The sequence below is a fragment of the Hemicordylus capensis genome, chromosome 8 (assembly GCF_027244095.1).
Source record: "Hemicordylus capensis ecotype Gifberg chromosome 8, rHemCap1.1.pri, whole genome shotgun sequence".
Lineage (NCBI taxonomy): Eukaryota > Metazoa > Chordata > Lepidosauria > Squamata > Cordylidae > Hemicordylus > Hemicordylus capensis.
The window spans coordinates 16124349-16152049 of NC_069664.1; the positions used below are offsets into that span (position 1 = coordinate 16124349).

Below are 27701 nucleotides of genomic sequence, written 5' to 3' on the forward strand. Positions count from 1 at the left end.
AGCTCCTTAGAGGGAACATGGCTCCCCCGAGGAGCTTAATAGGCAGCAGGGTTCATTAAGAAGGTGGCGCTTTGTTAAATCTCTCAGCCAAGCAACTTGACCTGTCATCTTGTACTTGATGCCTTCTACAACCAAGAATGGGCTTCTTTTAGAGGCCACTGGGATCACACAGGGGTCTCTGGAGGAGGTTGTCTCACAGATGAGGAGGAGCTTGGAAAGCCCTTCTTGTTGGAGCTTAGCAGGGTGTGAGGCAAGGACCAAAGTCCTTCATGGATATCACTGTGCTGTAGTGATAGTTGACTTGTTTGTCTTGTGCCTGAGCTGGGAACTTAGTGCCAGATCATTTTGGATTTCAAACAGTCATAGTCGTGTTGCTGTATTTATGCTATATTCAACATTGCTTGCATCAATTACAAACCCCAAATGTTTTCAGGCATATTTCGCTCATAGTCACACTGTATCATGATTGCTTTTAATATGTTTATTTTAATATTTTCAAAGAATCACAAATTAAGTGCAAGCATAAACTCGTTTGCAAACGTACTTTTCTAAGTAAAAAATAAAATCCAAACCTATCACATTTTCTGGATGAACACAAAGCAGGTTTTACAGAAGAAAATGCAGATTTTGGTAGGATTCCCTACAATGTGGGGACACAATCCTACAGAATCAGAACCTCATTTTAAAACAAAATCTACATTTTCTATTAGGCAGAATTTGGGGCAGTTCTAATCCCCCAGACACAGTCTGTAGAGAAAATGACTTCCTGAGTCAAGAAGTAATTCTGTATGGTTTGTTCCTCTGGACATATACAGAGTAGAAGAACAGAATTCCTTTCCGGCTGTGTGTCCTTCCTTTGACACCTTCTGTTTCTGAGTAGTACGTATCTGATAGAGCACCCCAGGTACTACTTGATAAATTATTCACCAGGGGAGGAATTAAAAAAAAAAAACCCTTCTAGCCAATATAACTGTTTTCACTGACTTCAAAGGATCGGGATTTGAGCTCTAAGCAAAAGTCAACAGTGAAATGTATTTCAAAGCTGTGAATACGCACATGCGCGCGCGCACACACACAACCCTAACTAGTCCTTGTAGAACTCTCACACTCTCTAAGACAAATCACAGACTTGACTATGAGTTTCTGTTTCATGGAGAAAATGTCCAGAAAACAACTCCAGAGCTTGCTGTCCAGTGATTTACCTTGAATGCAAAGACCTTCCGTGCAATTCTCCGATTCTTGGCTTGGACCTTCACAGAATTTCCCACCATTCCTTGGCGGAGGAGCAGTGCATTCACGGACCCTCATGTGCTCACATTCTGGGCTGCAAACAGACCACTCACTCCATAGCTCCCAGCCACCATCCACTAGAGAGGAGGAAAGGAAATGTTTATTTCAAACCGCAAGGTGTGTGGTCTGAGGCATTTTGAGCTCACAGATGAAATACAGAAATTATACTCATTAGCCCCATATCCCCTGCTCTGATTGATCCTGGAGTTTCACGGCATGGCAGGTTCTCTTTCTTTTTCCCCACCTAGCCTGTGGCCTTTGCTCCTTCCATTCCACCACCCTCGGATTTCCCGTTCCCTCAAAAAACTTTAGCCCTATTGACACTTTATGTCCAACACTCATATATCAACACTTGTATAATGAGTGTACAGTGGGAAGAGCTGTGCAATGCACTCTGTGTGGGGCTGCCTTTGTACATAGTACAGAAACTGCAGTTGGTCCAGAATGTGGCAGCTATGTTGGTCTCCAGGTCATCCTGGAGAGACCATATCACTCCTATTTTAAAAGATCTACACTGGCTGCCGATAAGTTTCTGGGCAAAATACAAAGTGCTGGCTATAACCTATAAAGCCCTAAATAGCTTGGACCCTGGCTATTTAAGCAAGTGTCTTCTTCACTATGAGCCACACTGCCCATTGAAATCATCAGGAGAGGTTCATCTGCAGTTGCCATTAGCTCGACTGGTGGCTACTCGCGGACGGGCGTTCTCTGTTGCTGCCCCAAGGCTTTGGAATGTGCTGCCCACTGAAAGAAGAGCCTTCCCATCTCTACCAACTTTAAGAAAGTCAGTCAAGACATATTTGTTCACCCAGGCTTCTGATTAGATACTGGTTTAATAGTTTGATGGTTTTAAATAGTTTTAATCTTGTTTTTAATTTTAAATTATTATAATTTTTTAACTTTGTAACTCGTTGTTTGTATTGTCTTGTTATAAACCACCCGTAGACTTGTGTTTTGGGTGGTAAACAAATATGTTAAATAAAATAACAAATAAAATAAATACTACCATGAGTAATGAAACCACAGATAATGAGGCATTATGATAATGGGACAAGGAGGGTTAGGTTCCTGAGTGGACTGAAAAGGTGGAAAAGAAAATAATTGAAACTGTTTACTGTAGTGTGCTCCCATATGCTCAGGAATGCCCCCTGCAATCCATGAAATGCCCCCCCAACCATGAAGAACCACAGGAAATATTTTGTAAAGAAATTAGCCACAAAATGGCTCCTCCTCACAAAATGGCAGCTGGAAGTTATCTCCATGGTCACTTCTGGCCCTCTAGGAACTATAGATATGTGGGTTTTAACCCTCATCATATGCACGGATAATTAAACCAGGTGTCAATTAGACACCCATGAATATGTGAAACTGCAGATATAGAGTTCGTCTATAACGATGTTTGCCTGTACAGACATCTAAATGAAGGTACAACATAACAGGGCTGTGCACAACAGCAAATTTTGGATCAGTTCCAAATCAAATCCAATCCAGAACCATGAATATCGGTTCTGGGTCCTTTGGACCCTTCAGAATTCTGAATTTGAATGTAAAGCCTAAAACTGTCTTAGATGATTACATGTGTCAAAACGTATCTATCATCCAAGGTAAGTCTTTTAGGTTGTATCTTTTTATTCTTTACACATTTCTGTACGTTTTCTCTCACACATTCACTTGGGCTGGTTCAGTGTTGGGAAAAGAATTGCCTAAAGCAAGAAAGAAAAGCAAAAATTATCTCAGGGAAAATGCTGACAGCGAAAGACTAGTTTCCAGTCTCAACTGGGACCAAAGCAAAGGGCTTGCTCACACTGACAATTTTAATGTAATTTTCTTTAATTATATACTACTTGCATAATCTGTCCTGATACAATGGTATTCCATGTCCCTGTTATACAGGAAAAAATGCAATTTTGAATGCAAACTAAAACCTGTGCCATCGTGGGTATCCCACCAGGATGATCAGGTAGTCACATTTTCCTATACTCGGGAAGAGCTGCAGTCTTAGTATCTCTTCCTGTAAACCTTCAAGCCTTTGGCACAACTCCAGTTTAAATAAACCCATGCTGACTTCCAGCTGGAGCAGAATCAACCAGACATGTATGCTGATATCACCCACTGGGTTGGTTGGATTGGATCAGCAACTGATACATGCACATCTGTAATGTCTAGTCCAGTGGATCCCAACCTTTTCCTTAATGTGGACCATTACATCATCACTGAAAGCTTTTGCAGACCGCCACATAAGCAAGCTGTTTTAAACACAGCATATTGCTGACAGGAGTCAAACTTATATATCAAGGGTTATTAAAAAGTCAGCTATTTCAAACACTGTATTATGCTTACTCACAAACATATTGCACTCATCGCAGTACATCTACCTGAAGTGGACCTAACAGTGGGAAAGAGATAACACTTACCAAGTGATTATATTATTATCACATTGGCTACATTCGCACATAACGCAGAACTGGAGTTGCAGGGGGCAGAGGTTTACTCATTGTTATGTCTGAATCCATGCCACTTTGGTCCTGTTTGCCCAGCGACCCAAGGTTGTGCTCTGCAGACTCCAATTTGAACCCTTGCCTTGCAGTGAGTTTTACTGCTGTGTAACACTCTGTATTGTCTACTCTCCATAACGTTCCAATCTGTGAGCGTTACATGTGAATACAGCACTGGAGGCTTAACTAGGGTTAAGGGAGGAAGCTCCTCCCTCTCCTCCAAGTGTGATTAGCTGTGCAGGCTGTCCTTCAAACAAGAAGGAAGCCCACACAGCCAGTACTCCCTCCTCTTTGATGTCTCTCTGGCTGCAGAGGGCCCACTCTCGATTTTGTCTGAATGTGGATAGGAGAATGGGGGTGGGGGCAGAACCAGAGGTCCACTGGACCCATGGTTCTATGTCATGTGCAAATGCAGGCATTATCCCCACCACCACACACAGATATGCGGACCACCTGCAGTACCCTCACGGACCACCAGTGTTCTAGTCTCATTTGAGTCCACCGGAGCTGCAGTTTGCAGTCTTACCACACTGATGTACAATTGTGTCATTTTGTGACAGAATGGTGACATACATGCCAACACCTCTAGGGATGTCACCAAATTTGATCACGACTTGGCTCGGAATATGAACCTCTGTGACTTGTAATGTTCCCCTCAAATATGAAGCGAACAATAATGGTCTGGAACTTGCCTTTTTGCCAGCTCATTTTATAAACTGAGTTGAAAGAGAACACACTCCACACCTGTCTATCTACCCATGATGCTACTGCACTGGCAGGGGTAGGTCTTTATTTTCCTCCCCCAGCACCTGTTCTGCCATGGCAGGAAGTCAGGCACCAGGAGTGCTGGGAAAAATTGCTCTCAAAATTGATATCTGCCTGGGCCCAGTTTAATTTCCACCTCCTCTCATATGAATTTACTGCATATTGGCATCCTCTCTGAAGAACCTCCTCTGTGTTCATTTGCCACCAGAGGCTTCCAGGTTGGCATGATGGGGCAGGGTCTTTTCAGCAGCAACACCAAGATTCGTGAGATCCCTTCCTTATTTCTTCCCTGCCAGTTTTTCAGCACTTGTCAAAAGCAACACTCTCCAACCTGGCATTTGGGGAGTGCCAAGCCATCACCTTTTCATGACACCTTCCCGCTGACATGCCTTTGAGGCTCCACATGTGATCTGTTTTTTTTCAAACCCGTTATTTTGTTCTGTGTTTTACACTGATTGTTCCAATTGCATGTTTATCTGTGAAGAGCGGGTCATTGTCTGCATGATTTTGTTCAATTAAAATGTAGGCTATACACATATGTTCATAAGTAGTCTGATCTTGTGGTAGCACACATGAATTGTCCCCATTGCTAACCAGGTCCAACCTGGTTGGCATTTGAATGGGAGACTACATGTGAACACTGCAAGGTATTCCCCCTACGAGATGGGGCTGCTCTGGAAAGAGGAAGATTTCAAGTTCCCTCCCTGGCATCTCCAAGATAGGGCTGAGAGAGACTCCTGCCTGCAACTTGGAGAAGCTGCTGCCAGATTGCATAGACAACACTGAACTAGATGGACCAATGGTCTGACTTGGTAGCAGACAGCTTCCTATTCTCTTAAGTAAATGTTTCCAGAATATGACATGGAAGTCAGCACAGGCTGCTGTGGCCTCATGTGATCATTAAGGTGTTATTTTTTGAACACAATTATTACAGCACCAAGGTTCTACTCCCAGAAACATGGCTTACTATGAAAGATCAGGATCACAAGTCTCAAACATTTGAACATGCAAATGCCGGATAGTGTGGCATCATAAAGATATGAGACATTCAAACTGCATTTACAGCATGACAGACAAATGCTTCTAAAGAGATATGTCTTGCTTTTTGAAGATTGGTTTAGGTCCCTCAAACATAACAACAAAGTTATTCAGTAGTACCACCCCACCCACCCCACCAAAGAGGATGGCAGTTTTTTTTAAAGATGGCAACTTTTAAAAATGTTTTTTTTTTCCAAAGTAAAGGAAATGCCGCTTTCAAAATTGAAGGTCCAATTAAGTTTAGAAGTTGTGATAATTCTGACATTTCAAGAAACATCACAGCTCGCCCTGTAGTTCTCTTGTTCATGCCTCTGGGAACCTCAAGATCAATATGTCTGTCAGCTGACTTGCAATCGCTCTTTTTCTGTCTTATGGTCTTTACAGTTTCTTGTCCAGCTCTGCTTGATGTTGCCTGTGTCCAATTTATGCATATGAGCAGAGGCAGTAAGAAGGGGAAAAAAAGAAACTTCCTTAAATCCAAGATTCAATAAATTCCAATTTAAAGCCTGAAGACATTATCAGACCCCCATGGCGTTCAAAGGGATTTGGATAATAATACCTTGAGAGAATATGCAGGCGCTCTTGACATTTATAGGCATGTACAGTCCAGCTGCATTTGGGGGAAGAGAGAACAATACTTCCTTTCAGATGGAGACACTCAGATGCTGACCACTATTCACACTTGAATCGCGTCATAGATTGGAGACCGGTGGCCATTTTAGGAGAGTTCAAAGTTTTTGAAAGAAGCTCAGTTCCAATACCCCTCCAATAACAGGTCAAAAGTGCTGGTGTGGACTTGGGAAGCTGTAAGTGGCAGTATGCCACTGAGAAGCAGCCCATAATAGTAGGAGATGAAGGTTACTTTCATGTTCTGCTCGTGGGCTTCTTGGAGGCTTCTGACTGGTCACTGAAGGAAGTGGGATGCTGGAAATTTCTGTGCTCCGGAAGTTTTCTTCTTCTGTTATTAAGTTCTTGCCATGTGTTTCTTTTCAATAACTACCGTATCATATTTACCCGAATTGAATGTTTCTTTCCAATAATGACTGTACCAGATTTACCTGACCCTTAATTTAAAACGGCCCCCTTAAAACAGAGATTATACCTGAATTTAATTGAAAGGAGCAGGACTCAGAATTTAAGATGACCTCCTGATTTCTAATATCAAAACACTTGGGGGAAAAATAGTCTTGGATTCAGGTAAATATAGTAGCAGTTGTGGCTATAAGAGTCATGATTCTGTGAAATACAGGTTGTAGCTGGATTTTCTTGAAAGGAACAGGACTCTGAATTTAAGATGACCTCCTGATTTCTAATTTTAAAAAAACCCTGGGGGAAAACTAGTCTTGGATTCAGGTAAATACAGCAGCCGCTGTGGATATAAGAGTAACTAGCTGGGCCACGTGCAGAGCATCTGGGCCTCTGGCCGGACCACCCACTGCTGTTGTTCCACCCCCACGCTGGCATGACTGGCTTTCTGGCTGGCTGCTCCCCCTCCCCCATCAACCGCTTCTCAGGGCCCCCGGTGCTTTCTAGTGGGCTAGCTGGCTGGCCCGCTTCCCCCCCCCCGCACTTCCTGGCTTCCTCCCACCCTCTCCTCCTGGCAGCCGGGCCCAGCCAGCCCGTCACCTCCTCCTGCCTCCTCTTTTTGGCAGCCAGCTGGCCAGGCCAGCCTGCCGCTGCCTCCTCCGGCCAACTGCTGCCACCTCCAGCCAACCGGCGGCCAGGCCAGGGCCAGGCTGGCCTGCCGTGGCCTCCTCCTCCCAGCAGGCAGCCGAGCCTGGCTGGCCTGCCACCAACTCCTCCAGCCAACCAACAACCAAACCAGGTACAAGCCAGCCCACCACTGCCACCTCCTCCTCCCAGCGGGTGCGCCAGCCCAGCCCACCGCCGCTGCCTCTGGCGGCCAGGCAAAGGCCAGGCCGGCCGGCCACCACCACCATTGTCTCCCGTCCCCATCGCTATCCCCAGGCTGCCACACATGGGATTAGCGATGGGTACACCTAGGAGAAATAAATATATAGATGCTTCTGTTATCATTGCAGAAGCATTAACCTACAGCCTTCCAGGGTGGATCACAAGATCATATCAAAAGGTGTAGCGTTGGACAAGCATGTCCCAATGGGTGTTATGACCTCAGAGTTAGCGCCCCTCCCAAATTCAAAAGCAAGGTATGGAATGGAATCTGCTGCAACAAGGGGACTAATGCATCACACAAGTTTACTTGCAGAAGGTTTTTAGCTAGAGCTAGTAGCATTCTCCACTGAACAAGTACACAACGCCTTGAGTTGACTTTGCATATTATATACTGTAGTACTAATGGTGACTAGTTCCCCCATAGCCCTGGCAACATTTAAATCTAGATGTGTCAGATAACATCCTACTTACCAGGACACAGGGAAGTGCAGGTAATTTTCTGCACGGACATGCCCTCGCAGAAAGCACCTCCATTGAGAGGAGCAGGGTTTGTGCAGGTCCGTGACCTCTTTTGCCACCCTCTGCCACAGCGAACGTTGCAGTTAGACCACTCTGTCCATGAAGACCAGCCTCCATTGACTGCAACAAACACAGAAAAGCATGACTGATCACACATGAACAACAACAACAAATATTAATATACCACTTTTCAACAAACATTTCCAAAATGGTTTACATAGAGAAATAATAAATAAATAAGATGGCTCCCTGTCTCCAAAGGGCTCACAATCTAAAACAGAAATGTAAGATAGACACCAGCAGCAGTCACTGGAGGTACTGTGCTGGGGGTGGATAGGGCCAGTTACTCTCCCCCTGCTAAATAAAGAGAATCACCATGTAAAAAAGGTGCCACTTTGCTCAGTTAGCAGTTTGAAACATCATTCAGCAGGCTTTTAAAAAAATATCCTGCAAGACCAATTCCAAGTTCAGTTGTAGGTACTGCCACCTAAATAACATCCAGATGCAATTAAGGGCTTGGGTCCAGGAGAACCACTTTTGTCATGAACCCTGCCACCTATTAAGATCATCTGGGGAGGTCCGGTTCCATTTTCTACTGGCTCGTCTGGTGGTGACTCAGGACTGGTCCTTCTCTGTGGCTGCCACAGGGCTTTGGAATATGCTCCCTGTCAAAATAAGAGCTTCTCCATCTCTGATTACTTTTTAAAAGACCCTTAAGACACAACTGTTTTCTCAGGATTCTTATCAACATCAATTTCAAATGGTTTAATTGTCTTGTACTCTGAAATTGGTTTGTTTTATTCAGTGAAATTGTTTTAATTGGTTTTCTTCTGTTTGATATTTCTTGTATTTTGGATTGTGTACACCACCTAGAGATTCATATTTCAGGTAGCATATAAATAAGATAGATAGATAGATAGATAGATAGATAGATAGATAGATAGATAGATAGATAGACAGACAGACACTATAAAGGATTTGGTGTCAATGAACAGGCATGTTTGTACAAGACAGATCTGTATATCAGAATGTGCTAGAGATTATTGCAAGATGTTGGAAAGAAAGAGGGGCTACCACCTTAATTTTTCTGCACTCGACTTAAAGGATAAATACAATCCTTTAAAGGCAAAAAAAAGAAAGAAAGAAAGATGAAGAGCGGTTGTCTAGCATCCTTCTGAATTAATCAATAACATGTCATTCTGCACTTTAATGAGGAGAAAAGAAGTCGGAAAGGATGTTTCTATTCTGCCCTTGCCACTTAGATGTGGCTGTTGGAAAGGCTACGTAAGGGCATATTTTACTTGTGACCCCAACTTTCCAATACTTAATAAATGGCTATACAGAGCAAGGATACACCGGTGCAGCGGCAAAGTAGCCTAACAGAACTTCCCAACTAACTGTACCAGTGCACTGAGGAAGCAGCCATTTTTGACATCTCCTTCTCTAGGGGAGGGCTCTGCAACCTCACTGACATATTTTCGGCACAGAAAGCTTCCTGAGGGAGGGGAGATGTTAGGATTTGCTGCTTCCCTGCTGTACTGGTACAGCTAGTTGGGGATTTATTTTAGGATGCTCTCTGACTGCACTGGTGCATCCTTGTTCTGTATGTCAGCCACCATTTATACATGATTATTTGGCTGGCACTATCCTTTTCCTGGAGAAGACTTCTTCAAATTAAAGGGGTCTTGCCTCGTTTTTCAAGTGCAGACTCCAAAAACTCTACGAGGCCTCCCCCTCAGCTGCCAGATCCAAGAGGGACTCTTCCAAGTTGGAGAACAAGCAAAGGGACATATCCTCAGGCCATGGAGGAAATGCTGGCTCTCCTCCCCACCCCAGTTCCCTTGCTGCAGCAAATTCCACTGGATTGCAGCTGCCTGAGATGTGGGGACTCCCTAACCTGTCTCACTTTACTCTTGAATTCGGGAGTGGTCCTAACTCTGGGGACATAATACCCATGGAGACATGCTTGTCCACTCTCCTACCACATACATGAGATCCCACAACTGCATGTCTGAGCTAGCACTTCAAGTGTTATTGGAGAGGCTGCAGTGCTGAGATAGATTTTAATAATTTAATGTGATTTTATTGTATTTTATTGTCTGAACTTGGGATATGTTTTGATGAAGGGAGAGAGAACCTTGTTATTCGTGGTTCCGCACATCTGCGGGGTGTCTAACAGACATCCATTTCCAGTACCCGTGAATAGGATACTGGGGGAAAACCACACATATCCATGGTTCTTAGATGGCTGGAAGACATCGTCACCACGGAGGTCCCTTCCACCCTCCATTTTATCTAAAAGAGCCATTTTGTGGCCACTTAACAATCGGACTTCCCCATTTTGTCCTTTGGGGGGCATTTCTGGGCACATGGGAGACCTGCAGAACATGCCACAGTCAATTCAGGGTTGTTTGGGGGGCATTCAGGGCTGCTTTTTATTTCTCCCTCTACCTTGGAACCTATCCCCCCTTTCCCTATAGCCGTAATGGCTCATTACTCGCAGTTCCGTTATTGCGGTAGTACGTGAAGAATGGAGCCCCCACGAGTAACGAGGTTCTCCTGTATATAAATCAAACAATAACATAAAATAAATTGCCTAATGGCCAAGAGTGACTCTTCACCAATATAGTTTAAAGAGTGTTGAGATTTCTGAAACAATTAAAAAGAAATATTCAACACATTTATTATGCACCCTGCATTTAATAATAAATGCCACCCTTTGCACAAAACCAAATATAAAATCCCTGAATAGTTTTGGGGTGCGGTTTCCCCATCTACTTAAATATTCTTATGTCCTGTCAGCCATATTTGCCTCCTCCCCCCATTATCATTTCTGATCTCCTTCTTTTGCTACAATATACCTGCAACAATCTGCCCTCTGAGTTCTGCCTCAAGGCAGCTCAGTGTCAAAGCTCATAATTTGCATGTCAAACTTCTCCGGCTCCATCTCCAGTTAAGGAACCTCAGGACAAAACCAGACGTTACACAGTAAATGGCTGTAAGCTACAGAAGGCTGTGATCAAGAGTGGAGGAAGAGCGCTGAAGGTGGAAAAACAGGTGTAGTAGGGATCTGAGCTGATTCCTGCCTGCAACCTTGGAGAAGCCGCTGCCAGTCTGTGAAGACAATACTGAGCTAGATAGACCAAGGGTCTGACTCAGTATATGGTAGCTTCCTATGTTCCTAAATGAATAAACCAGTCAGCAAATGCTGGCTGGAAAAGAAATCAGGAGGGCTGGGGCAGGATACCCCAAGTCCGGGCCATACTCCCATGCAGGTGATGGCAAATGCACAAGGCATCACTGGTGGGGCGGGACACCGTTTGGCTGGTTCTGCCCCTGTAGCTCAGTATTGTCTACACAGACTGGCAGTGGCTTCTCCAAGGTTGCAGGCAGAAGTTTCTCTCAGCCTATCTCAGAGATGCCAGGGAGGGAACTAGGAACCTTCTACATGCAAGCATGAAGATGCTCTTCCAAGAATGGCCCCTTCTCCTAAGGGGAATATTTCACACTGCTCAGATGTGTAGTCTCCCTTTCAAATGCAAACCAGGGCAGACTCTGCTGAGCAAAGAGGACAATGCATGCTTGCTACCACAAGACCAGCTCTCTTCCTGGACAGCTTTTCCTATTTAGACAGCTATTGCCATCAGAATTGATAGTACGGCTGCAAGGACCAGTCAGCTGATGCAACATAAGACAGCTCTTTCTATCTTATATATCTAAGAACTCTTCTTCAGCAGAGCTTTTCTCAAACCACCCTAACTTCATTTTACCATTGTCTTGAGTTTCCTCTTGGCTGCCCTCATTACCTAGGAGTCATTCTCTTCCCTCTCCTCTCCTCCTACTATATGGATTTGTAAACTAGACGCCCTCGGGGTAGAGAATGCATCACTAGTATACTTTGTGCAGCTTCCATCCCACCGTTGGCACAAAATAAAGGTAGCGTGGGTGACAGAGACAGGTTTTTACCATTTCACGCAGTCTAACATGCATTGTACTCCTCTTAGTTATTGACCCTTGCGACAGTTATTTTAGGTTCTTCCTTCTGCACCATGGTTGCTTAGCTACCTTCTAATAATTTGTGGAGAAGCAGGTCTGTTGGGAATGGCTGTTTAGTGAGCGAGATGGGTGAAAGTTACCAAGGAGGCACGTTCCTGAGTATTCTCATCAATTATTAGGACTGCCAATCAATCAACAGGTTTAAAAAGCTAATTAATGCTCTTGCTTTTAACTGTTTATTCAATTCACGGATTAAAATGCATATTGCAATATCTTAAGCCAAACAATATTTTTAGAACAGTTAGGGAGACTCCTCCCCACCACCACACACACTCTTAATTAAACACAGGCAAGTTCATTTATTGTTTGGAGAGGGAAAGTTGTAAACTGAATCAAGAGATGTACAAGAAACTATGAACCAAGAAACGAGCAGAGCTATTGGATGCTGCTCTTCATGTTTTCTTCTGGCCATATGAAAGCAGCATCCAGTCCAGCACAGGGCACCTTCTCACCCCAAAATAATATAAAATAAAAGCCCACAACATGTACAGGTTTCCCCCTGCATTTCTATGGACTGGAACAGCAAGCTTTTTCATGTGATCCTAAAAGAAAATAAGGCCCACAAGATGGACAGATTTGCCATGGATTTCACCATGTGCGCTGTACACATGGAAGCAGGGGTACACCTAGGTACATAGGAACATAGGAAACTGCCATATACTGAGCCAGACCATTGGTCTATCTAGCTCAGTATTGTCCTTACAGACTGGCAGCGGCTTCTCCAAGGTTGCAGGCAGGAATCTCTCTCATCAGCCCTATCTTAGAGAAGCCAGGGAGGGAACTTGGAACCTAGATGCTCTTCCCAGAGAGGCTCCATCACCTGAGGAGAAGATCTTACAGTGCTCACACATCGAGTCTCCCATTCATATGCAACCAGGGTGGACCCTGCTTAGCTAAGGGGACAAGTCATACTTCCAACCACAAGAAAGGGTCCTGGACTGTCCCCGCCATGAGGGCTCCCAAAACCTTTGGGGGCCTCGTGCAGTGCTGAATCTCCATTTTTTAATTTCAGCCACTGTGTGTCTGAGAGATGGCTGCCGGGGGTGTGTGAGCTGAGCAGTCCACCCCCCAGCAGCGGCTGGAGAGAGTGCAGACGTGCCTCGCAGTTAGTAAGAGTCACTGGGCCAAATGGACAGGCCCAGTGTTTGAAAATTTAAAAATCCTAGAGGTTCAGTGCGGCAGGGCAGTGGTGGGTTGGGCACGGAGTGGCTGCAGGAGGCCCCCTGGGCTTTTGGAGGACCCTTGGAGGTCATCGACCAGGGCCCCAAGGTCTGGTGGTTAGAATGTCTCTGCATGGAAGGGAAGCAGGATTGACTTCTGTCTCCAGCCCTACCGTTCATCCATTCATCAGCTGTGAATATTGCCTCTTGAGCATGTGGCAAGAGCCCATAATCTGTAGGCTCTGTGTGCTCCCAGCTGATGAATGGACAGAGGTCAGGAACAGAGATAGTGGTGAAGTTCTGCTCCCCCCACATACATTCAGTCTACCTGGTTGAGAGACCGTGGGTTGGTTCTTTAGATCAGAAGCAAGTCGAAGGCCACTGTTCTGGAGCCATGCACCCTCCCGGTAATGGCCTGGGATGTGACTGTGTGCTAGAAGGAATCCCAGTTGATCGGCACAGGCAGCTGACATTGGCAATCTGACATTTGATGGAGGGTAGAAGAGGTCAGCTGTGCATGCCAATTGACCAAGATTCCATCTAGAACATGATCACTTCCCAGTTCTCTGCCTGACATTATCCCCCACACCCACTCCATTATTGATAGTGGCCTAGAATCAGAGCTGAGATTCCTTTACTTGGCATGAGATCATACGGACCTGCCCCATCTGAAATCTGCTAGAAATGCTGAAGATGCCTTCAGCATAATACAAATACAATGACTATTTATATACCGCTTTTTAACTAAAGTCCCCAAAGCGGTTTACATAGATATAAATACATAAAATGGCTCCCAAAGGGATCGCCATTTAAAAAATAAACATAATATAGACACCAGAAACAGACACTGGAGGGATGATGTGGTGGGGATGGAGAGGGCCGGTTGCTCTCCCAGTTATTCTCTGTATAAAGAGAATCACAATTTTTAAAAGGTGCCTCTTTGCTCAGCAGATAATGATTCTTCCCCCCACCCCCGATTTGAATCACAATGTTAAAAGTCATCTTTTAAAAAATCAATATATCAACTGATTAACTGCACCAATGAACAGATCATCCTTTGCAGGCCAAGTAGTGACAGCATTTCACACCCACTGACCGTACACCACAACCGTGGCTGACATGCTTCTTCTCTTGGCAACAATGTTTGCTGCCATACAGGTGTAGTTCCCAGAATCAGACAGGCGGGCTTGGCGGATGATCAGGTTGTGATCTGCTCGTGTGTCAATATTCTCATCTTGTTCAGCATCAATGGGTTCCTCATTCTTTAGCCACTCCACCTGGGAGACAGAATGTGGGATAGCAGGAGTGGGTGGATTAGTTCGTTTATTTAGAACATTTATATCCCACTGCTCAAAAGTTTGAGATGGTTTATAACACTGGTCACCAAATGAAATTTATCAGCAGTAGATTCAGAACACACAAAGTGGAGCATTTCTTCACACATCAATAATCTATGGAACTCAGTGGCATCTTGGCTTAGATAACGGTAAGGATTAGACATGGATAGAGATGTGGGTTTCCTAGACATATTCCAATTTTTTTTTAAATGGAGGGGGGATCCCATGCAAATGTCCCCCTCATATGCATTTAAAAACTGCCTTAATTATATAAAAAAATACCCAATTCAATTTTTATGATGCCCTAAATATTGCAGATTGTGATCTGATTTGGCATCTTATTGGACCTAATCATACACTTTTAAAAAATCTACCTCTGGTACATTAATTTCCCCATTAATTGTCAAGTAGGAATTATAGAAATGGAAAATTTCCACCAAAAAAAAGGGGGGGGGTTTATTTTCCAAACATTTTTCCACCCCACATCTTTGAACATGGGGGATGAATCGACTGATGGAGCCTTCATGTTTAAAGGCAGTAAGTCACTGAACATGAGTTGCCAAGGGAGGAACAGTAGGGGAAGGTTATTGACTTCGTGGAAAGACAAAATATGAACTGGGGGCAGGGCAGCACCAAAAAAACCAAAAACAAAAAGAGAAAATGAGTCCAGAGGCAAATTACATTGGGCTGGCCACTGTGTGAAAGAGGATGGTGAACAAGACCAGAACTTTGGTCTGATTCAGGATAGCTCTTTTGATGTTTTAATGACAATTACTAAACAATAAATGCCTGTAAGAATTATCCGTTTTGGATGTACCTTAGATTATTCTTAAAGAATACACTCAAAATATAAAGTGTGAATATGGCAAACAGGTGTTTGATAGCACGTATATGGTTCAGCCATGATTATTTGTTCAAAAGCAAAAATCTCATATACATGGTCTCACAGAGGTACAGAAGAAATCGGTAAATCAATGGTGGATAACTGCAAAGGGGCCATTATCGGATTACTTGCAATGTGGGCAAAATTCAGGATAATAAATCCATTAAACCACATTTTAAATTGCATTTTACAAGCTTCCAAGACAAATAATGATGATCTATAAGTAATGCATTGTTCACACCACAGGGCAAAAGGCACATCATATCTGCATCCCACATTCCAGAGTAGCAGTCAAAGATTCAGTGTGGCATTCCACATTTTCCTCAGCAGTGAGGAAGTTTGAGGATAACATTACACAGATTTGGTTTTATTTTAATGAGAGAATCCTGGAGACTTAAGCTCTTTACATAATATTTTCTTTACAAATATACAGGCAGAACATTGGTTAGGGGCTATGCTTTGGCATGATACTTTCTTGTTGGAGGATGTTCTGCTCTTCCGACAAACTGCACTCCTAATTTCAGTCAACTCTAGATAGAGGCTGCCCTTGAACATAATGCCAAACCAGAGGCAACAATGCCAAAGGTTCAGGTTTGTGCTCATCTGAATGTGTGACCCTGCAGTTTTAACACCCAAATGACACAAGGTTTTTGACCCCAAGGTGTAATATGAATCTTTGGTTCCACTTGAGTATCATCGCAGAAACCTCAGGTCCAGAAGTGGCATAATGTTGTCCTGATTCTGCCATTGTGTAAAACTGGAGTTGAGGGTAGGAAGCGCCTCCTTCTTGATTGGCTGCCATGGCTTTCCTTCATGCAAAGGAGGAAGCCTGCACAGCCAGTTCCTCCCTACGTGCAGTCTCCCAGACTGCATATCAGCATCGTCTGGGAGCACAGTGGGTAGAATGGGGGCAAACTGTGGGTCTATTGATTTGCCATTATGTGTGAAGGCAACCAGAAACACTTAAGAGCATAAGAGCACAAGAACAGCCCTGCTGGATCAGGCCCAAGGCCCATCTAGTACAGCATCCTGCTTCATGCAGTGGCCCACCAGATGCCACTGGAAGCCTACAGGCAGGAGTTGAGGGCATGCCCTCTCTCCTGCTGTTACTCCCCTGAAACTGGCAATAGCTAACCAGGCAATAGCTTATCTGCAATTATTAATTAAGCAATCTACATTCATTTTCCTTGAAGTGAAATGCATAGCATGACTGAAACAGAATTTAATGAAATTATTGGAGATTTTATGTAATTGTCTTCAAGCTGGGATGGTTTTTCACGTAGAATCCTCTTTCAGAAATGGTAACCTATATAATTAGCTTCAAAATATTATTTCCCCCCCTGTGTTTGAAATCAGCCTTGTAGAACCCAAAGTACTTGCCATTGAAACACTTGGATATTTATTGTTGGCACAACCAACTGACTGCATATATATTTTACTTTGTTCCAGGTGTAGAACAAGGAAATACCAATCATAAGAGGCTGAAATTGACAGTTGCTCCTGAAAAACCTGCAAATAAAGGTCCTAATAGGAAATAGTGTGTAGTGTATCTTGAAGAGATACTTGAATGTTCACAGTGCCCAGTTGGAGCTGGGTACAAGCCTTTTACTGATAACCACCTAGAATTTACCACCATCAACAAACTGCCAGCTACACTGCAGTTCGATAGATGTGATGAAGGTGAAGGAACAGAAAGCTACATTGATTTTCCACAAGACTGAATGGCATGAAACATGTAGACCTTCATTTTAACAAGAACACACTTCAATGAGCACACGTGAAGCTTTTGTAGAAGAAAGTGCAGTTATACCAGAACATTCTCATCTACAAGATAAAGGCTTTTGGGAACGTATAGAACTGGTGCAGATTTACATGCCACTAGCACAACTTTGTACAGCATCATGTTTATACTGTAAACAGTACAAATACGACAATGGATATTTATCTACCACTTTTCAACAAAAGCTCCCAAAGTGGTTTACACAAACGTAAGTCAATAAATAAAATGGTTTCCTGTCCCCAAAGGGCTCACCGTCTAAAAAAGAAACATAGGATAGATACCAGCAACAGCTACTGGAGGGATACTGTGTTGGGGATGGACAGGGCCAGTTGCTCTCCCCCTGCTAAATAAAGAGAATCACCAATTAAAAAAGGTGCCTCTTTGCTCAGTTAGCAGGGGACATGGAAATAAAGTGGTAGGTGACATGGACAGCCAGGAAAACAGACAAATGGATCATAGAACAAATCAATCCAGAATTTTCACTAGAGGCACAAATGACTAGGCTCAAACTATCACACTTTGGACACATTATGCGAAGACCCAGCTCCCTTGAGAAGTCCATAATGCTGGGGAAAGTTGAAGGAAAGAAAAGAAGAGGATGACCAGCAGCAAGGTGGATGGACTCAATTACAACAGCAATGAATGCACCACTGAGAGACCTGAAAGGCCAAGTTGAAGACAGAACATCCTGGAAAGAATCAATCTATGTGGTTGCTAAGAGCTGACACTGACTTGATGGCACTTAACCAATCAATAAGTCAATCAATCAGGTGCCTAGTTGGATTTATTTCCTCCCCCGCTTCTCTTGACTACCAAAACGATGAGTGGTGGTGGGGACACAGAAGAGACAAAGTGCATTTATGGTTGGACCAGCTGTGGCCCACTGGTTGAAAGTTATTTAAATCATATGGGTTCAATGAAGGCTTTTAAAGCAGGGGCCTAATGACTGCCTCCTTCCACTGAGGGGGCATCAGACCTTGCTTCAGGAAGGCATCCACCACCCCCACCACCTATGGACCCAGTGTCTCCCTAGCAGCCTCCAGCAACCATGAAGGGAAAGAACAGCCCTGCTGGATCAGGCCCAAGGCCCATCTAATCCGGCATCCTGTTTCACACAGTGGCCCACCATATGCCTCTGGGGAGCCCACAGGCAGGAGTTGAGGGCAGTTCAGAGGCATCGTGCCTCTGAGGCTGGAGGTGGCTGAGCATGAATGTGGTAGACCTCAGAATGGATATGTGTGATTTTATCCACAAAATGTAACACAAATTTATCACAGAAGGCCACCAAGGGTTCTGTTAAATAGTCTTTGGGGCCCTCACTGAAGAGTTGCTAGCAATTATGGAATGTCTTCTGTCACCCAGAATCAAAAACCTGCTTGGGAAGGCAGGAGGCATCAAAGATTTCCAGAGCAAGAGGAAGCAAAAGACCCCCAGCAAGAAGGTGTGTTCCCCTGACACCTCTTCACATTATATCTTCATCCCAACTACCCTCAAGGCTTTAAAAAAAGATGAACCGTAGCTTTGTTTCCCCTCATTCTGATCTCAAACAATCTCTCAGAGGTAGTGATGGAGAGGGGAGAACTCCCCAGCTCCATTCAGGCTTGGCACACAAATAAATTGTACGGAGCTGTTTGGAACATATAAACTAAACATATAAACGAAAGACACACTCAGAAGACTCCATCAAAATATTACAAAATCAACACCTTCTTTTAGAGACAGGTATTTCAGATCTTCAGGTCTGAAGGTCGCAAGCATGTATTGTCCCCTTGGCTAAGCAGGGTCTAACCTGCTTTTCATTGGATGGGAAACCACATGTGAGCACTGTAAGATATTCCCTTCAAGGGGTGGGGCCACACGGGGAAGAGCTCCTGCATGCTTACATACAGAAAGCATCCTTCCCTGGCATCTCCAAGATAGGGCTGAACAAGCCTCCTGCCTGTATCTTTGGAGAACCTACTGCCAGTCTGTGTAGACAATACTGAGCTAGATGGACCAGTGTTCTGACTCGGTATATGACAGCTTCCTATGTAGGATTCAGCAAGTGGCCGTTTTAAGTCACAGTATCTCTCCATGTCTCAAACTTAGACAGACAACCTCAGCTAGGAACCAGTGGAGAAAGGCTTGTAATGCGTGGGCAATCAGCGTATGGATCCGTGGGCTACAGGCATTCATTAGCACACGGTTCTGTGCAGATGGCTGGCAATTTGTAGATTTTCTAGTTTATAAACAAATCTGCAGCCACAGATGATCTCAGCCAACTGGAATTCATGCCAAGCAGCAGGCTCCTTTTCCAGCACCATCCGTCACATTGGTTAGCTAGGGACAGAAGGAGCAAATCAGATGTACCCTTTGCGCCCCACCTCTCTGCAAGATGAAACAGTTGGGAGGATGGATAGGAGGGGGAAACAAGAGGCAAGGCATTTGTGATAGTGAGTTACCATAAATGCCTGTATAAAGGCATATGGGCTTACCAGCCTTCAGAACATGGCATGGACAAACACCGCAATGCTTAGCTTTCTCATAACATCATCCAGGCAGCAATATACTGTTGCTCCCAGCATCCTAATAGCTATCGTCTAATTGCCTTCCAGACTTCACTCCTCCTTTTAAATTCATCCTTTCTCTTGCTGATCTTTAAAGGTGGTTGAGACAGGCCTGTGTGTCAAGGAGAGAAAAGCTGGTCTTGTGGTAGCAAGCATGACTTGTCCCCTTAGCTAAGCAGGGTCCACCCTGGTTGCATTTGTATGGGAGACTAGAAATGAGAGCACTGTAAGATATTTCCCTCAGGGGATGGGACCACCGTGGGAAGAGCAGAAGGCTCCAAGTTCCCTCCCTGGCATCTCCAAGAGATAGCAGAGGGAGATTCCTGCCTGCAACCTTGGAGAAGCCACTGCCAGTCTGTGAAGACAATACTAAACTAGATGGACCAATGGTCTGACTCAGTATAGGGCAGCTTCCTATGTTCCTATGTGTGGGACCCATTTTTTGGCTACACTGAACTAGGAGACACTGCACTATAGAGCCTCAGGGCATGTGGTCATAATGGGAAGAATGGACTAGATCATGAGGGCTTGTGTGTATAAGGCCCAGTTCTCACTGTCAGGAGGATGGAAAAACTAGAACTCTTAGCACTGATTACTCATATCTGGGGAGGATATTTGGTGGTACCTTAAAGAATTTTTTAAAAAATGTATTGCACCAAAACCTTTTATAGACTCCAGTCTATTTAATCAGATGCATGAACTGTAAACCTCAGTAGGCAATTATATATCAGCTCACTATAGAACACCAAACCAAACCAAATCAAACCAGGAGCGTCAAATGACAGGAACTGCAAGAGCAGTCTTGCTTAAAAGTAGACTATAGGAACATAGGAACCTGCCATATACTGAGTTAGACCATTGGTCTATCTAGCCCAGTATTGTCTACACAGACTGGCAGCGACTTCTCCAAGGTTGCAGACAGGAATCTCCCTCTGCCCTCTCTTGGAGATGCCAGGGAGGGAACTTGGAACCCTAAGGGGACAAGTCATGCTTGCTACCACAAGACCAGCTCTCCTCGCAAACTAACAAGCATGGTGGTGATTCACAAAAGCAGGAATTGGTGATAACATATTCCTGCATGGAAATAAGAATATACAAACAGTCCTGCTGGATCAGGCCCAAGTCCATCTGGTCCAGCATCCTGTTTCCCACAGTGACCCACCAGATTTAGTCACTTCGCTGGTTACCCCAACTTCTAGATCATTTATGAATAGGTTAAAGAACACTGGTCTCAATACAGATCTGTGTGGGACCCCACTTCTTACTTCCCTCCATTGTGAAAACTGTCCATTTATTCCTACTCTCTGTTTCCTGTCCTTCAACCAATTATGAATCCACCATTGAACCTTTCCCATGACGGTCAAGTTTACTGAAGAGCCTTTGGCGAGGAACTTTGGTAAAAGCTTTTTGGAAGTCCAATAATACTATGTCAATGAGATCACTTTTATTTACATGCCTGTTGACTCTCTCAAAGAACTCCATAAGGTTAGTGAGGCAAAACTTGCCCTTGCAGAAGCCATGCTGATTCTCCTTCAGCAAGACCTGTTCGATATGTTTAATCATTTTGTCCTTGAATATGCTTCCCATCAATTTACCAGGCACAGAAGTTAAGCTAACTAGCCTGCAGTTTCCTTGATCCCCTCAGATCCCTTTTTGAAAATCGGAGTTACATTAGCTACTTTCCAGTCATAAGAACAGCCCTGCTGGATCAGGCCCAAGGTCTATTTAGTCCAGAATCCTGTTTCACATAGTAACCCACCAGATGCCTCTGGGGAGCCTTCAGGCAAGAGATGAGGGCACGCCCTCTCTCCTGCTCTTGTTCCCCTGCAACTGATATTGAGAGGCAGCGTGCTTTTGAGGCTGGGGGTGGCCCACAGCCACCAGACTAGTAGCCATTGATAATAATAATATAAGTCCTCAGGACAGAGTCCGATTGTAGGGACAACTTACATATTTTTTGCTAAGAGAGGACCAGCAATTTCACATTTGAGTTCATTTAGAACTCTTGGGTGGATGCCCTCTGGCCCTGGCAATTGGTTATTTTTTAGTTTTTCAAGACAGTTTAGAACATCCTCTCTCATCACCTAAAATTGGTCCAGTTCTTCAGCCTCCAAGCCTGAGAAGCTCAGTTTTGGAGTTGGTATATAGACAGTATCCTTCACTGTGAAGATAGTTGCAAAGAACTCATTCAGCTTCTCTGCAATCTCCTTATCCTCCTTAATAATCACTTTCATGCCCTCATCATCTAAGGGGCCAACTGCTTCCCTGGCAGGTTTTCTGCTTCTGCTATATTTAAATGAGTTTTTGTTATTCCTTTTAGCCACATGCTCCTCAAACTCTCTTTTTGCATCCCATAAGCCACCTAATGGCATAGCGGGGAAGTAACTTGCCTAGGGAGCAAGAGGTTGCTGGTTTGAATCCCTGCTGGTATGTTCCCCAGACTATGGGAAACACCTTTATCAGGCAGCAGCAATATAGGAAGGTGCTGAAAGGCATCATCTCATACTATGCGGGAGGAGGCAATGGTAAACCCCTCCTGTATTCTACCAAAGAAAACCACATGGCTCTGTGGTTGCCAGGAGCTGACACTGACCTAAACAGCACAACTTTACCTTTATGGTCTCCTTGTATTTCTTTTACCAGAGTTTATGTTCCTCTCTGTTCTCTTCATTTGAGCAGGATTTCCAGTTTCTGAGGGAAGTCTTCTTCCCCTTTATAGCTTCCTTGACTCTACCTGTTAGCCACACTGCTGTCCTCCTGAAATTGGTAGTACCTTTACCCAGTACAGAAGTTAAACTAATCAGCCTGAAAGATGAAGGTGAAAGTTCGGAGAGAGCTCTCACCAGGTGATTATTTGGATGGGGGAGCGTGACACATCTTGTGCTTTTTCTTTGCACACTGCTGCCCACCCTGCTTTCATTCCTGTACTCTCCCCTCAAGGCCTGGCTTCCTAGGAAAAAAAACACCTCCTTCTAATCTTGTGTTGCATGCCCTCCGCAGTTGTTCAATAATTCCAGCACACTAGAACTTTAAAGAAGCTCCTTTCAAGGAGGAGGCACGAATGTTTTCTTTTTTCATTTCATTATTTCCAGCAGCTTGAACTCCCTTTGGAGACTGTCTCCACAGGTGGCACAATGCGGGTGGCAAAAGAGGTGTGAGCGAGTTTGCAGATTGTTCATATCTGAACGGAAGCAGGCTCTGCATTTTTAACCTGGGGAAAAAACAGAGAAATAGACTAAAGAGTCATTAGTACTGAACTCTTTTTGCTTTATCGTGGGCAGCTATTGTACAGTTGTTCACAATGGCTTGAAAATACAGACATTTCCCCTCGGGATGAGGCTGTCTGAAGATTTTAATGCTAGGATCATGAAGTAAATTTCAGAACGACTGTATTTAACGCGCTCTAAATTTATCATTTTCCTCCTCTGAAATCAGGCATGATCAGCATTGAAATGCTCCTATCAGGCTTTGCTAAATCGCAAAATGATCTATGAAGGAAATGCAGGGGCAGATATGGATTAACTCCACTTCCATATATAGCACAAGAGTAGATAAATTAGCATAATCATAAATTTGCTCCAATTACAATATGCAGTTAGGAAAGAACAGCTTACAACATTATCCAAATGAAATCAGTTAAGCACTCTACATCCTAGGCAGAGGTAGTCAGGATTAGCCCTCTCCTTTGCTTAATAGGAACAAGGTTATCCGTCTTGCTTTTAATTCTACAAATAACATGGGTGAAGAAGAACTGGTCTCAGCAATGTGCATTTGGCAGAAGACGAGCAGAATCACTGCTTAAGTCATTTAGGTAATGAAGTTGAAGGATGATGCTCGGTCTACATAAAACTAATCAAATGAGTGCATGCATATGTGAATTATAAAACCCTGATTTAAATATTCCCCATCTCTCCCCACCCCCTTTTGCGGACATGCCTTGTCTAATTTCCAGAGTGCACGATCAGAATGCCTGTGGGGCTTGTAAATGTCCACCTGATTATCGATGCTTAGAGGAATGAAGCTGAAGCAGAGAAAGGCACAGGAAGAGCATTTTGATGACATGTTGAAAACATTAACATGATAAATAGCATCATCTGTTCAGATCTTCAAAAAGATGTGAGGTGATCAAGGTGGGTGGAATTTGCTGTCCTGACCTCACTCTTCTCACCAGGAGTGAATTCAATACCCACAAGTAATCTGAAAAGATCTATGTTTGCCCATAAGTTCGATATGTTGACAAAATGTTGTGATATTAAATTGCTAACAAATGTTCTCTAGAATATCCCAGGCTTCCCTCACCAAGCAACAATCTCCCTCGTCCCATACCCACTCCTCATTTCCTTCTTATCCTAAAACCCATCAATCTCAAGATCATCCCTGACCAAGGGACCAAGCATATTAAACCAAGGCTGGACACAAACAACCCACATCCCCTCAAAATGCTAGAAACAACATCCATTTAAGCAAAGTAGCAATAAGGGTCCAAACAGCTGCATCACTGTCGACCCAGCCTGTCTTCACAACTTCCCATGGCTTTGTGGCATTGGTGGTGTCAGGACCTTGGTCTTCAGTAGTACGTAGCATGGAGGAGGGTGGAGCAATTGGGTTGCAGGAGCCAACACTTGCCCTAACACGAGGATGAAGCATGAGCCTGCCAGGTGAGAGAACCCAGAACTGCTTTTCACTGAGCCAGAGGCTCCAATGAACCCATCTTTTTGTGCATCAAGCCTGCACAACAGCCAACAATGGGCCAGAAAGGACTTAATGGAATAGCAGAGCAGTGCTACACTCCAGGCCAGGAAACTGCCCCTTTAAATCTCTCTGCTCTCCAGGGAGGGAGGCATTACCTGGGAGGGGCAGTCTGAATCTGGAGGCCAACTTGTCAGAGCAAGTTGCTCACTGGGAAGGAGCTCTCCAGGGTGCTGCAACCATGACTGCCCTGATTATGCACAGCCTCTGATGGTTCCTGATTATGGGACTGGACAGACAGATGTGCAACTTTTTCCAATGTTGATGGGAAAAAGATAAAAATAAGAGTGCATATGTCGGGGAATCCCCAATGTGGGGCAGAACTCCTCAGGGGTCCGGGACATACCCTGTGACAGGGCCTCCCCAATGCATATCTCCCTCAGTCAACCCAATCAGGCAAGGGGAGAAGCCAACAAAACACCCACCTGTGGGACTCCTAGCTGGCCCCAGCAGGAAGTACAGGTCCAGCAGGAAGTACATCCCTGCTGAAATATGGCATGATCTTGTGAGACTGGGTGAAGGTCTCATGAGATCTTGGGCCGAAATCTCAAGCAATGCAGAGATCTCACAATATTTGTCCCGACTGTCAGGGGGTATATAAGGGAGGACTGGCCAATGATGAGGGGCCAGTCCAGGAATAGGGCTCGCTCTGGAAGGAGCCCTGGGACTCCGACTCAGCCTTGGGGGCAACACTTTGGCATGGGGCTGGTGAGCAGAAGCCCTGGAAAAGCAAAATTAATGCTCCCTCATGGCTGAGGTGGACCAAACCCTGCCGGTTCTGGAGGATGGACAGCCCCAGTGAGAGCCTGACAGTATATTTCACCCACCATTCTCACAATGGTTGATGTTAATGCAACATTCTTATCACCCCGGTTTCATACATCTCAATACATGTTGCAACATCCATTACTGGAATACAGTCATGAGCACAGCCTTCATATTTAAAAATCAAATGCACATAACCTTCAACATTTCACAGGTGAAAATAAGACTCACCACACCCCAAGCCATATCACTGCCCAAATTCCTCCTCATGCTATTAACACATGGCTGAAGGTTCTACTTCACTTTCTGTATTCATTTACTCTGCAACAGCCTGCCTTCCACAAAGGAGGACCACTTGGAGATTGTCTCTTCTTTTGCTTAAAGATACATTAGAAACACACCACTGTCCTACTGCAGGTAACTAACCATTCAAAATATATCTTCAGCATTTGCAATATAAAAATGGCAGGCTGTCAGTGCACTGTGTGGTACTTTAGAGCTAGAACATAAGAACATAAGAACAGCCCTGCTGGATCAGGCCCAAGGCCCATCTAGTCCAGCATCCTGTTTCGCACAGTGGCTCACCAGATGCTGCTGAAAGCCTACACGCAGGAGTTGAGGGCATGCCCTCCCTCTTGCTGTTACTCCCCTGCATCTGATACTCAGAGGCATCCTGCTTTTGAGGCTGGAGGTGGCCTATAGCCCTCTGACTACTAGTAGCCATTGATAGACCTCTCCTCCATGAAGTTATCCAAGCCCCTCTTAAAGCCATACAGGTTGTCGGCTGTCACCGCATCTTGTGGCAGAGAATTCCACAAACTGATTATGTGTTGTGTGAAAAAATACTTCCATTTGCTGGTCCTAAATTTCCCAGCAATCAATTTCATGGGATGACCCCTGGTTCTAGTGTTATTTGAGAGGGAGAATAATTTCTCTCTCTCTACTTTCTCCACACCATGCATGATTTCATAGACCTCTATCATGTCTCCCCACAGTCATTTTCCCCCCTAAACTAAATAACCCCAGGTGTTGTAGCCTTGCCTCATAGGAAAGCTGCTCTAGGCCGCTGATCATCTTGGTTACCCTCTCCTGTACCTTTTCCAGTTCTACAGTTGCATGTGCATGTATCAAAGCTAGCAATGCTGTATTCTCTCCTCACTCAGCAGTTATGTTTCTAGAGACCCTAAGTCCCCCAGTAGGGATAGTGATTTGACAGACAGGGATAGAAACCACAGGAAGTTGCCTTATACTGAGTCAGACTCTTGATCCATCAAGCCAACTGCCATCTTCCCATCCCGAGAGATGGCAAATGTTACTGCAGCTGGCTAACCCACAAATAACTGCCCAGACCTTGCTTATGCCAGTTCGAGCTAGGTGGGCTGAACATCCCTCTCACCCATGCATTGGGTTGCAGGATCATAGACATCAGTCACTCTTCATTGGGGATAGGATGGGGTTTTGCTCAGATTGGTGGTGAGTGAACATGTTTTTTGTACTTTTCTTGGAGTGCCATTTTGCTCCCTTATGCATGGTATTGGATAAACTCATTTAATTCCTCCACCAAGACCTCTTTATTACATAAGAGATAAATTACCACCCACAGATGTTACAAGTTAAAACAAAACCCATTTCAATGTTAATACACCATCCTCAATTGCTTATCCAAACCAAATATCAGCAGTGCTTGACTTCCTTTCTTACGAGATATGCAGTAGGTTGGGAGAAATGAAGGTGGAGGGAGGACAGTGTAACAGGTGCAACCATGTACAATTAATACATCGGAACAAAGGAAGATAGGAAGCTGCCATATACTGAGTTGGACCATAGGTCTATCTAGCTCAGTATTGTCTACACAGACTGGCAGTGGCTTCTCCAAGGTTGCAGGCAGGAATCTCTCTCAGCCCTATCTTGGAGATGCTGCCAGGGAGGGAACTTGGAACCTAGATGCTCTTCCCAGAGCATCTCCATCCCCTGGGGGAATATCTTACAGTGCTCACACTTCTAGGCTCCCTTTCATATGCAACCAGGGTGGACCCTGCTTAGCTAAGGGGACAAATCATGCTTTCTTCCACAAGACCAGCTCTATTCCCAAGAACAGCTTCTGCCAGTCAAAGACTAATGAATTTCATAACTAAAACCATCTCCTCAACATTAATATCTAGTTTCAATTTCCCTATATACATCTTCCTCTTTTAATTTACACTTCTGCAAATTTCTTTTCACCATCAATACAGTTATATTATTAGGAACATAGGAAGCTGGCATATACTGAGTCAGACCATAGGTCCATCTAGCTCACTATCATCTACACAGACTGACAGCAGCTTCGCCAAGGTTGCAGGCAGGAATCTCTCTCAGCCCTATCTTGGAGATGCTGCCACGGAGGGAACTTGGAACCTTCTGC

At 44.4% G+C, this 27701-nt stretch overlaps 1 protein-coding gene across 6 annotated transcripts in view; it reads right to left on the minus strand.

Annotated features, from left to right (window-relative positions):
• Window positions 1–27701, minus strand: part of UNC5D (unc-5 netrin receptor D) — a 420790-nt gene that overhangs the window by 123054 nt on the left and 270035 nt on the right. For all 6 annotated transcript variants that reach the window (XM_053269389.1, XM_053269395.1, XM_053269393.1 and 3 more), the window contains 3 exons: window positions 14334–14514; window positions 7974–8141; window positions 1203–1367 (listed from right to left, as the gene is read on the minus strand). In XM_053269389.1, the coding sequence (XP_053125364.1) occupies window positions 1203–1367; window positions 7974–8141; window positions 14334–14514 (514 nt within the window). The remainder of the gene's footprint in view (window positions 1–1202; window positions 1368–7973; window positions 8142–14333; window positions 14515–27701) is intronic.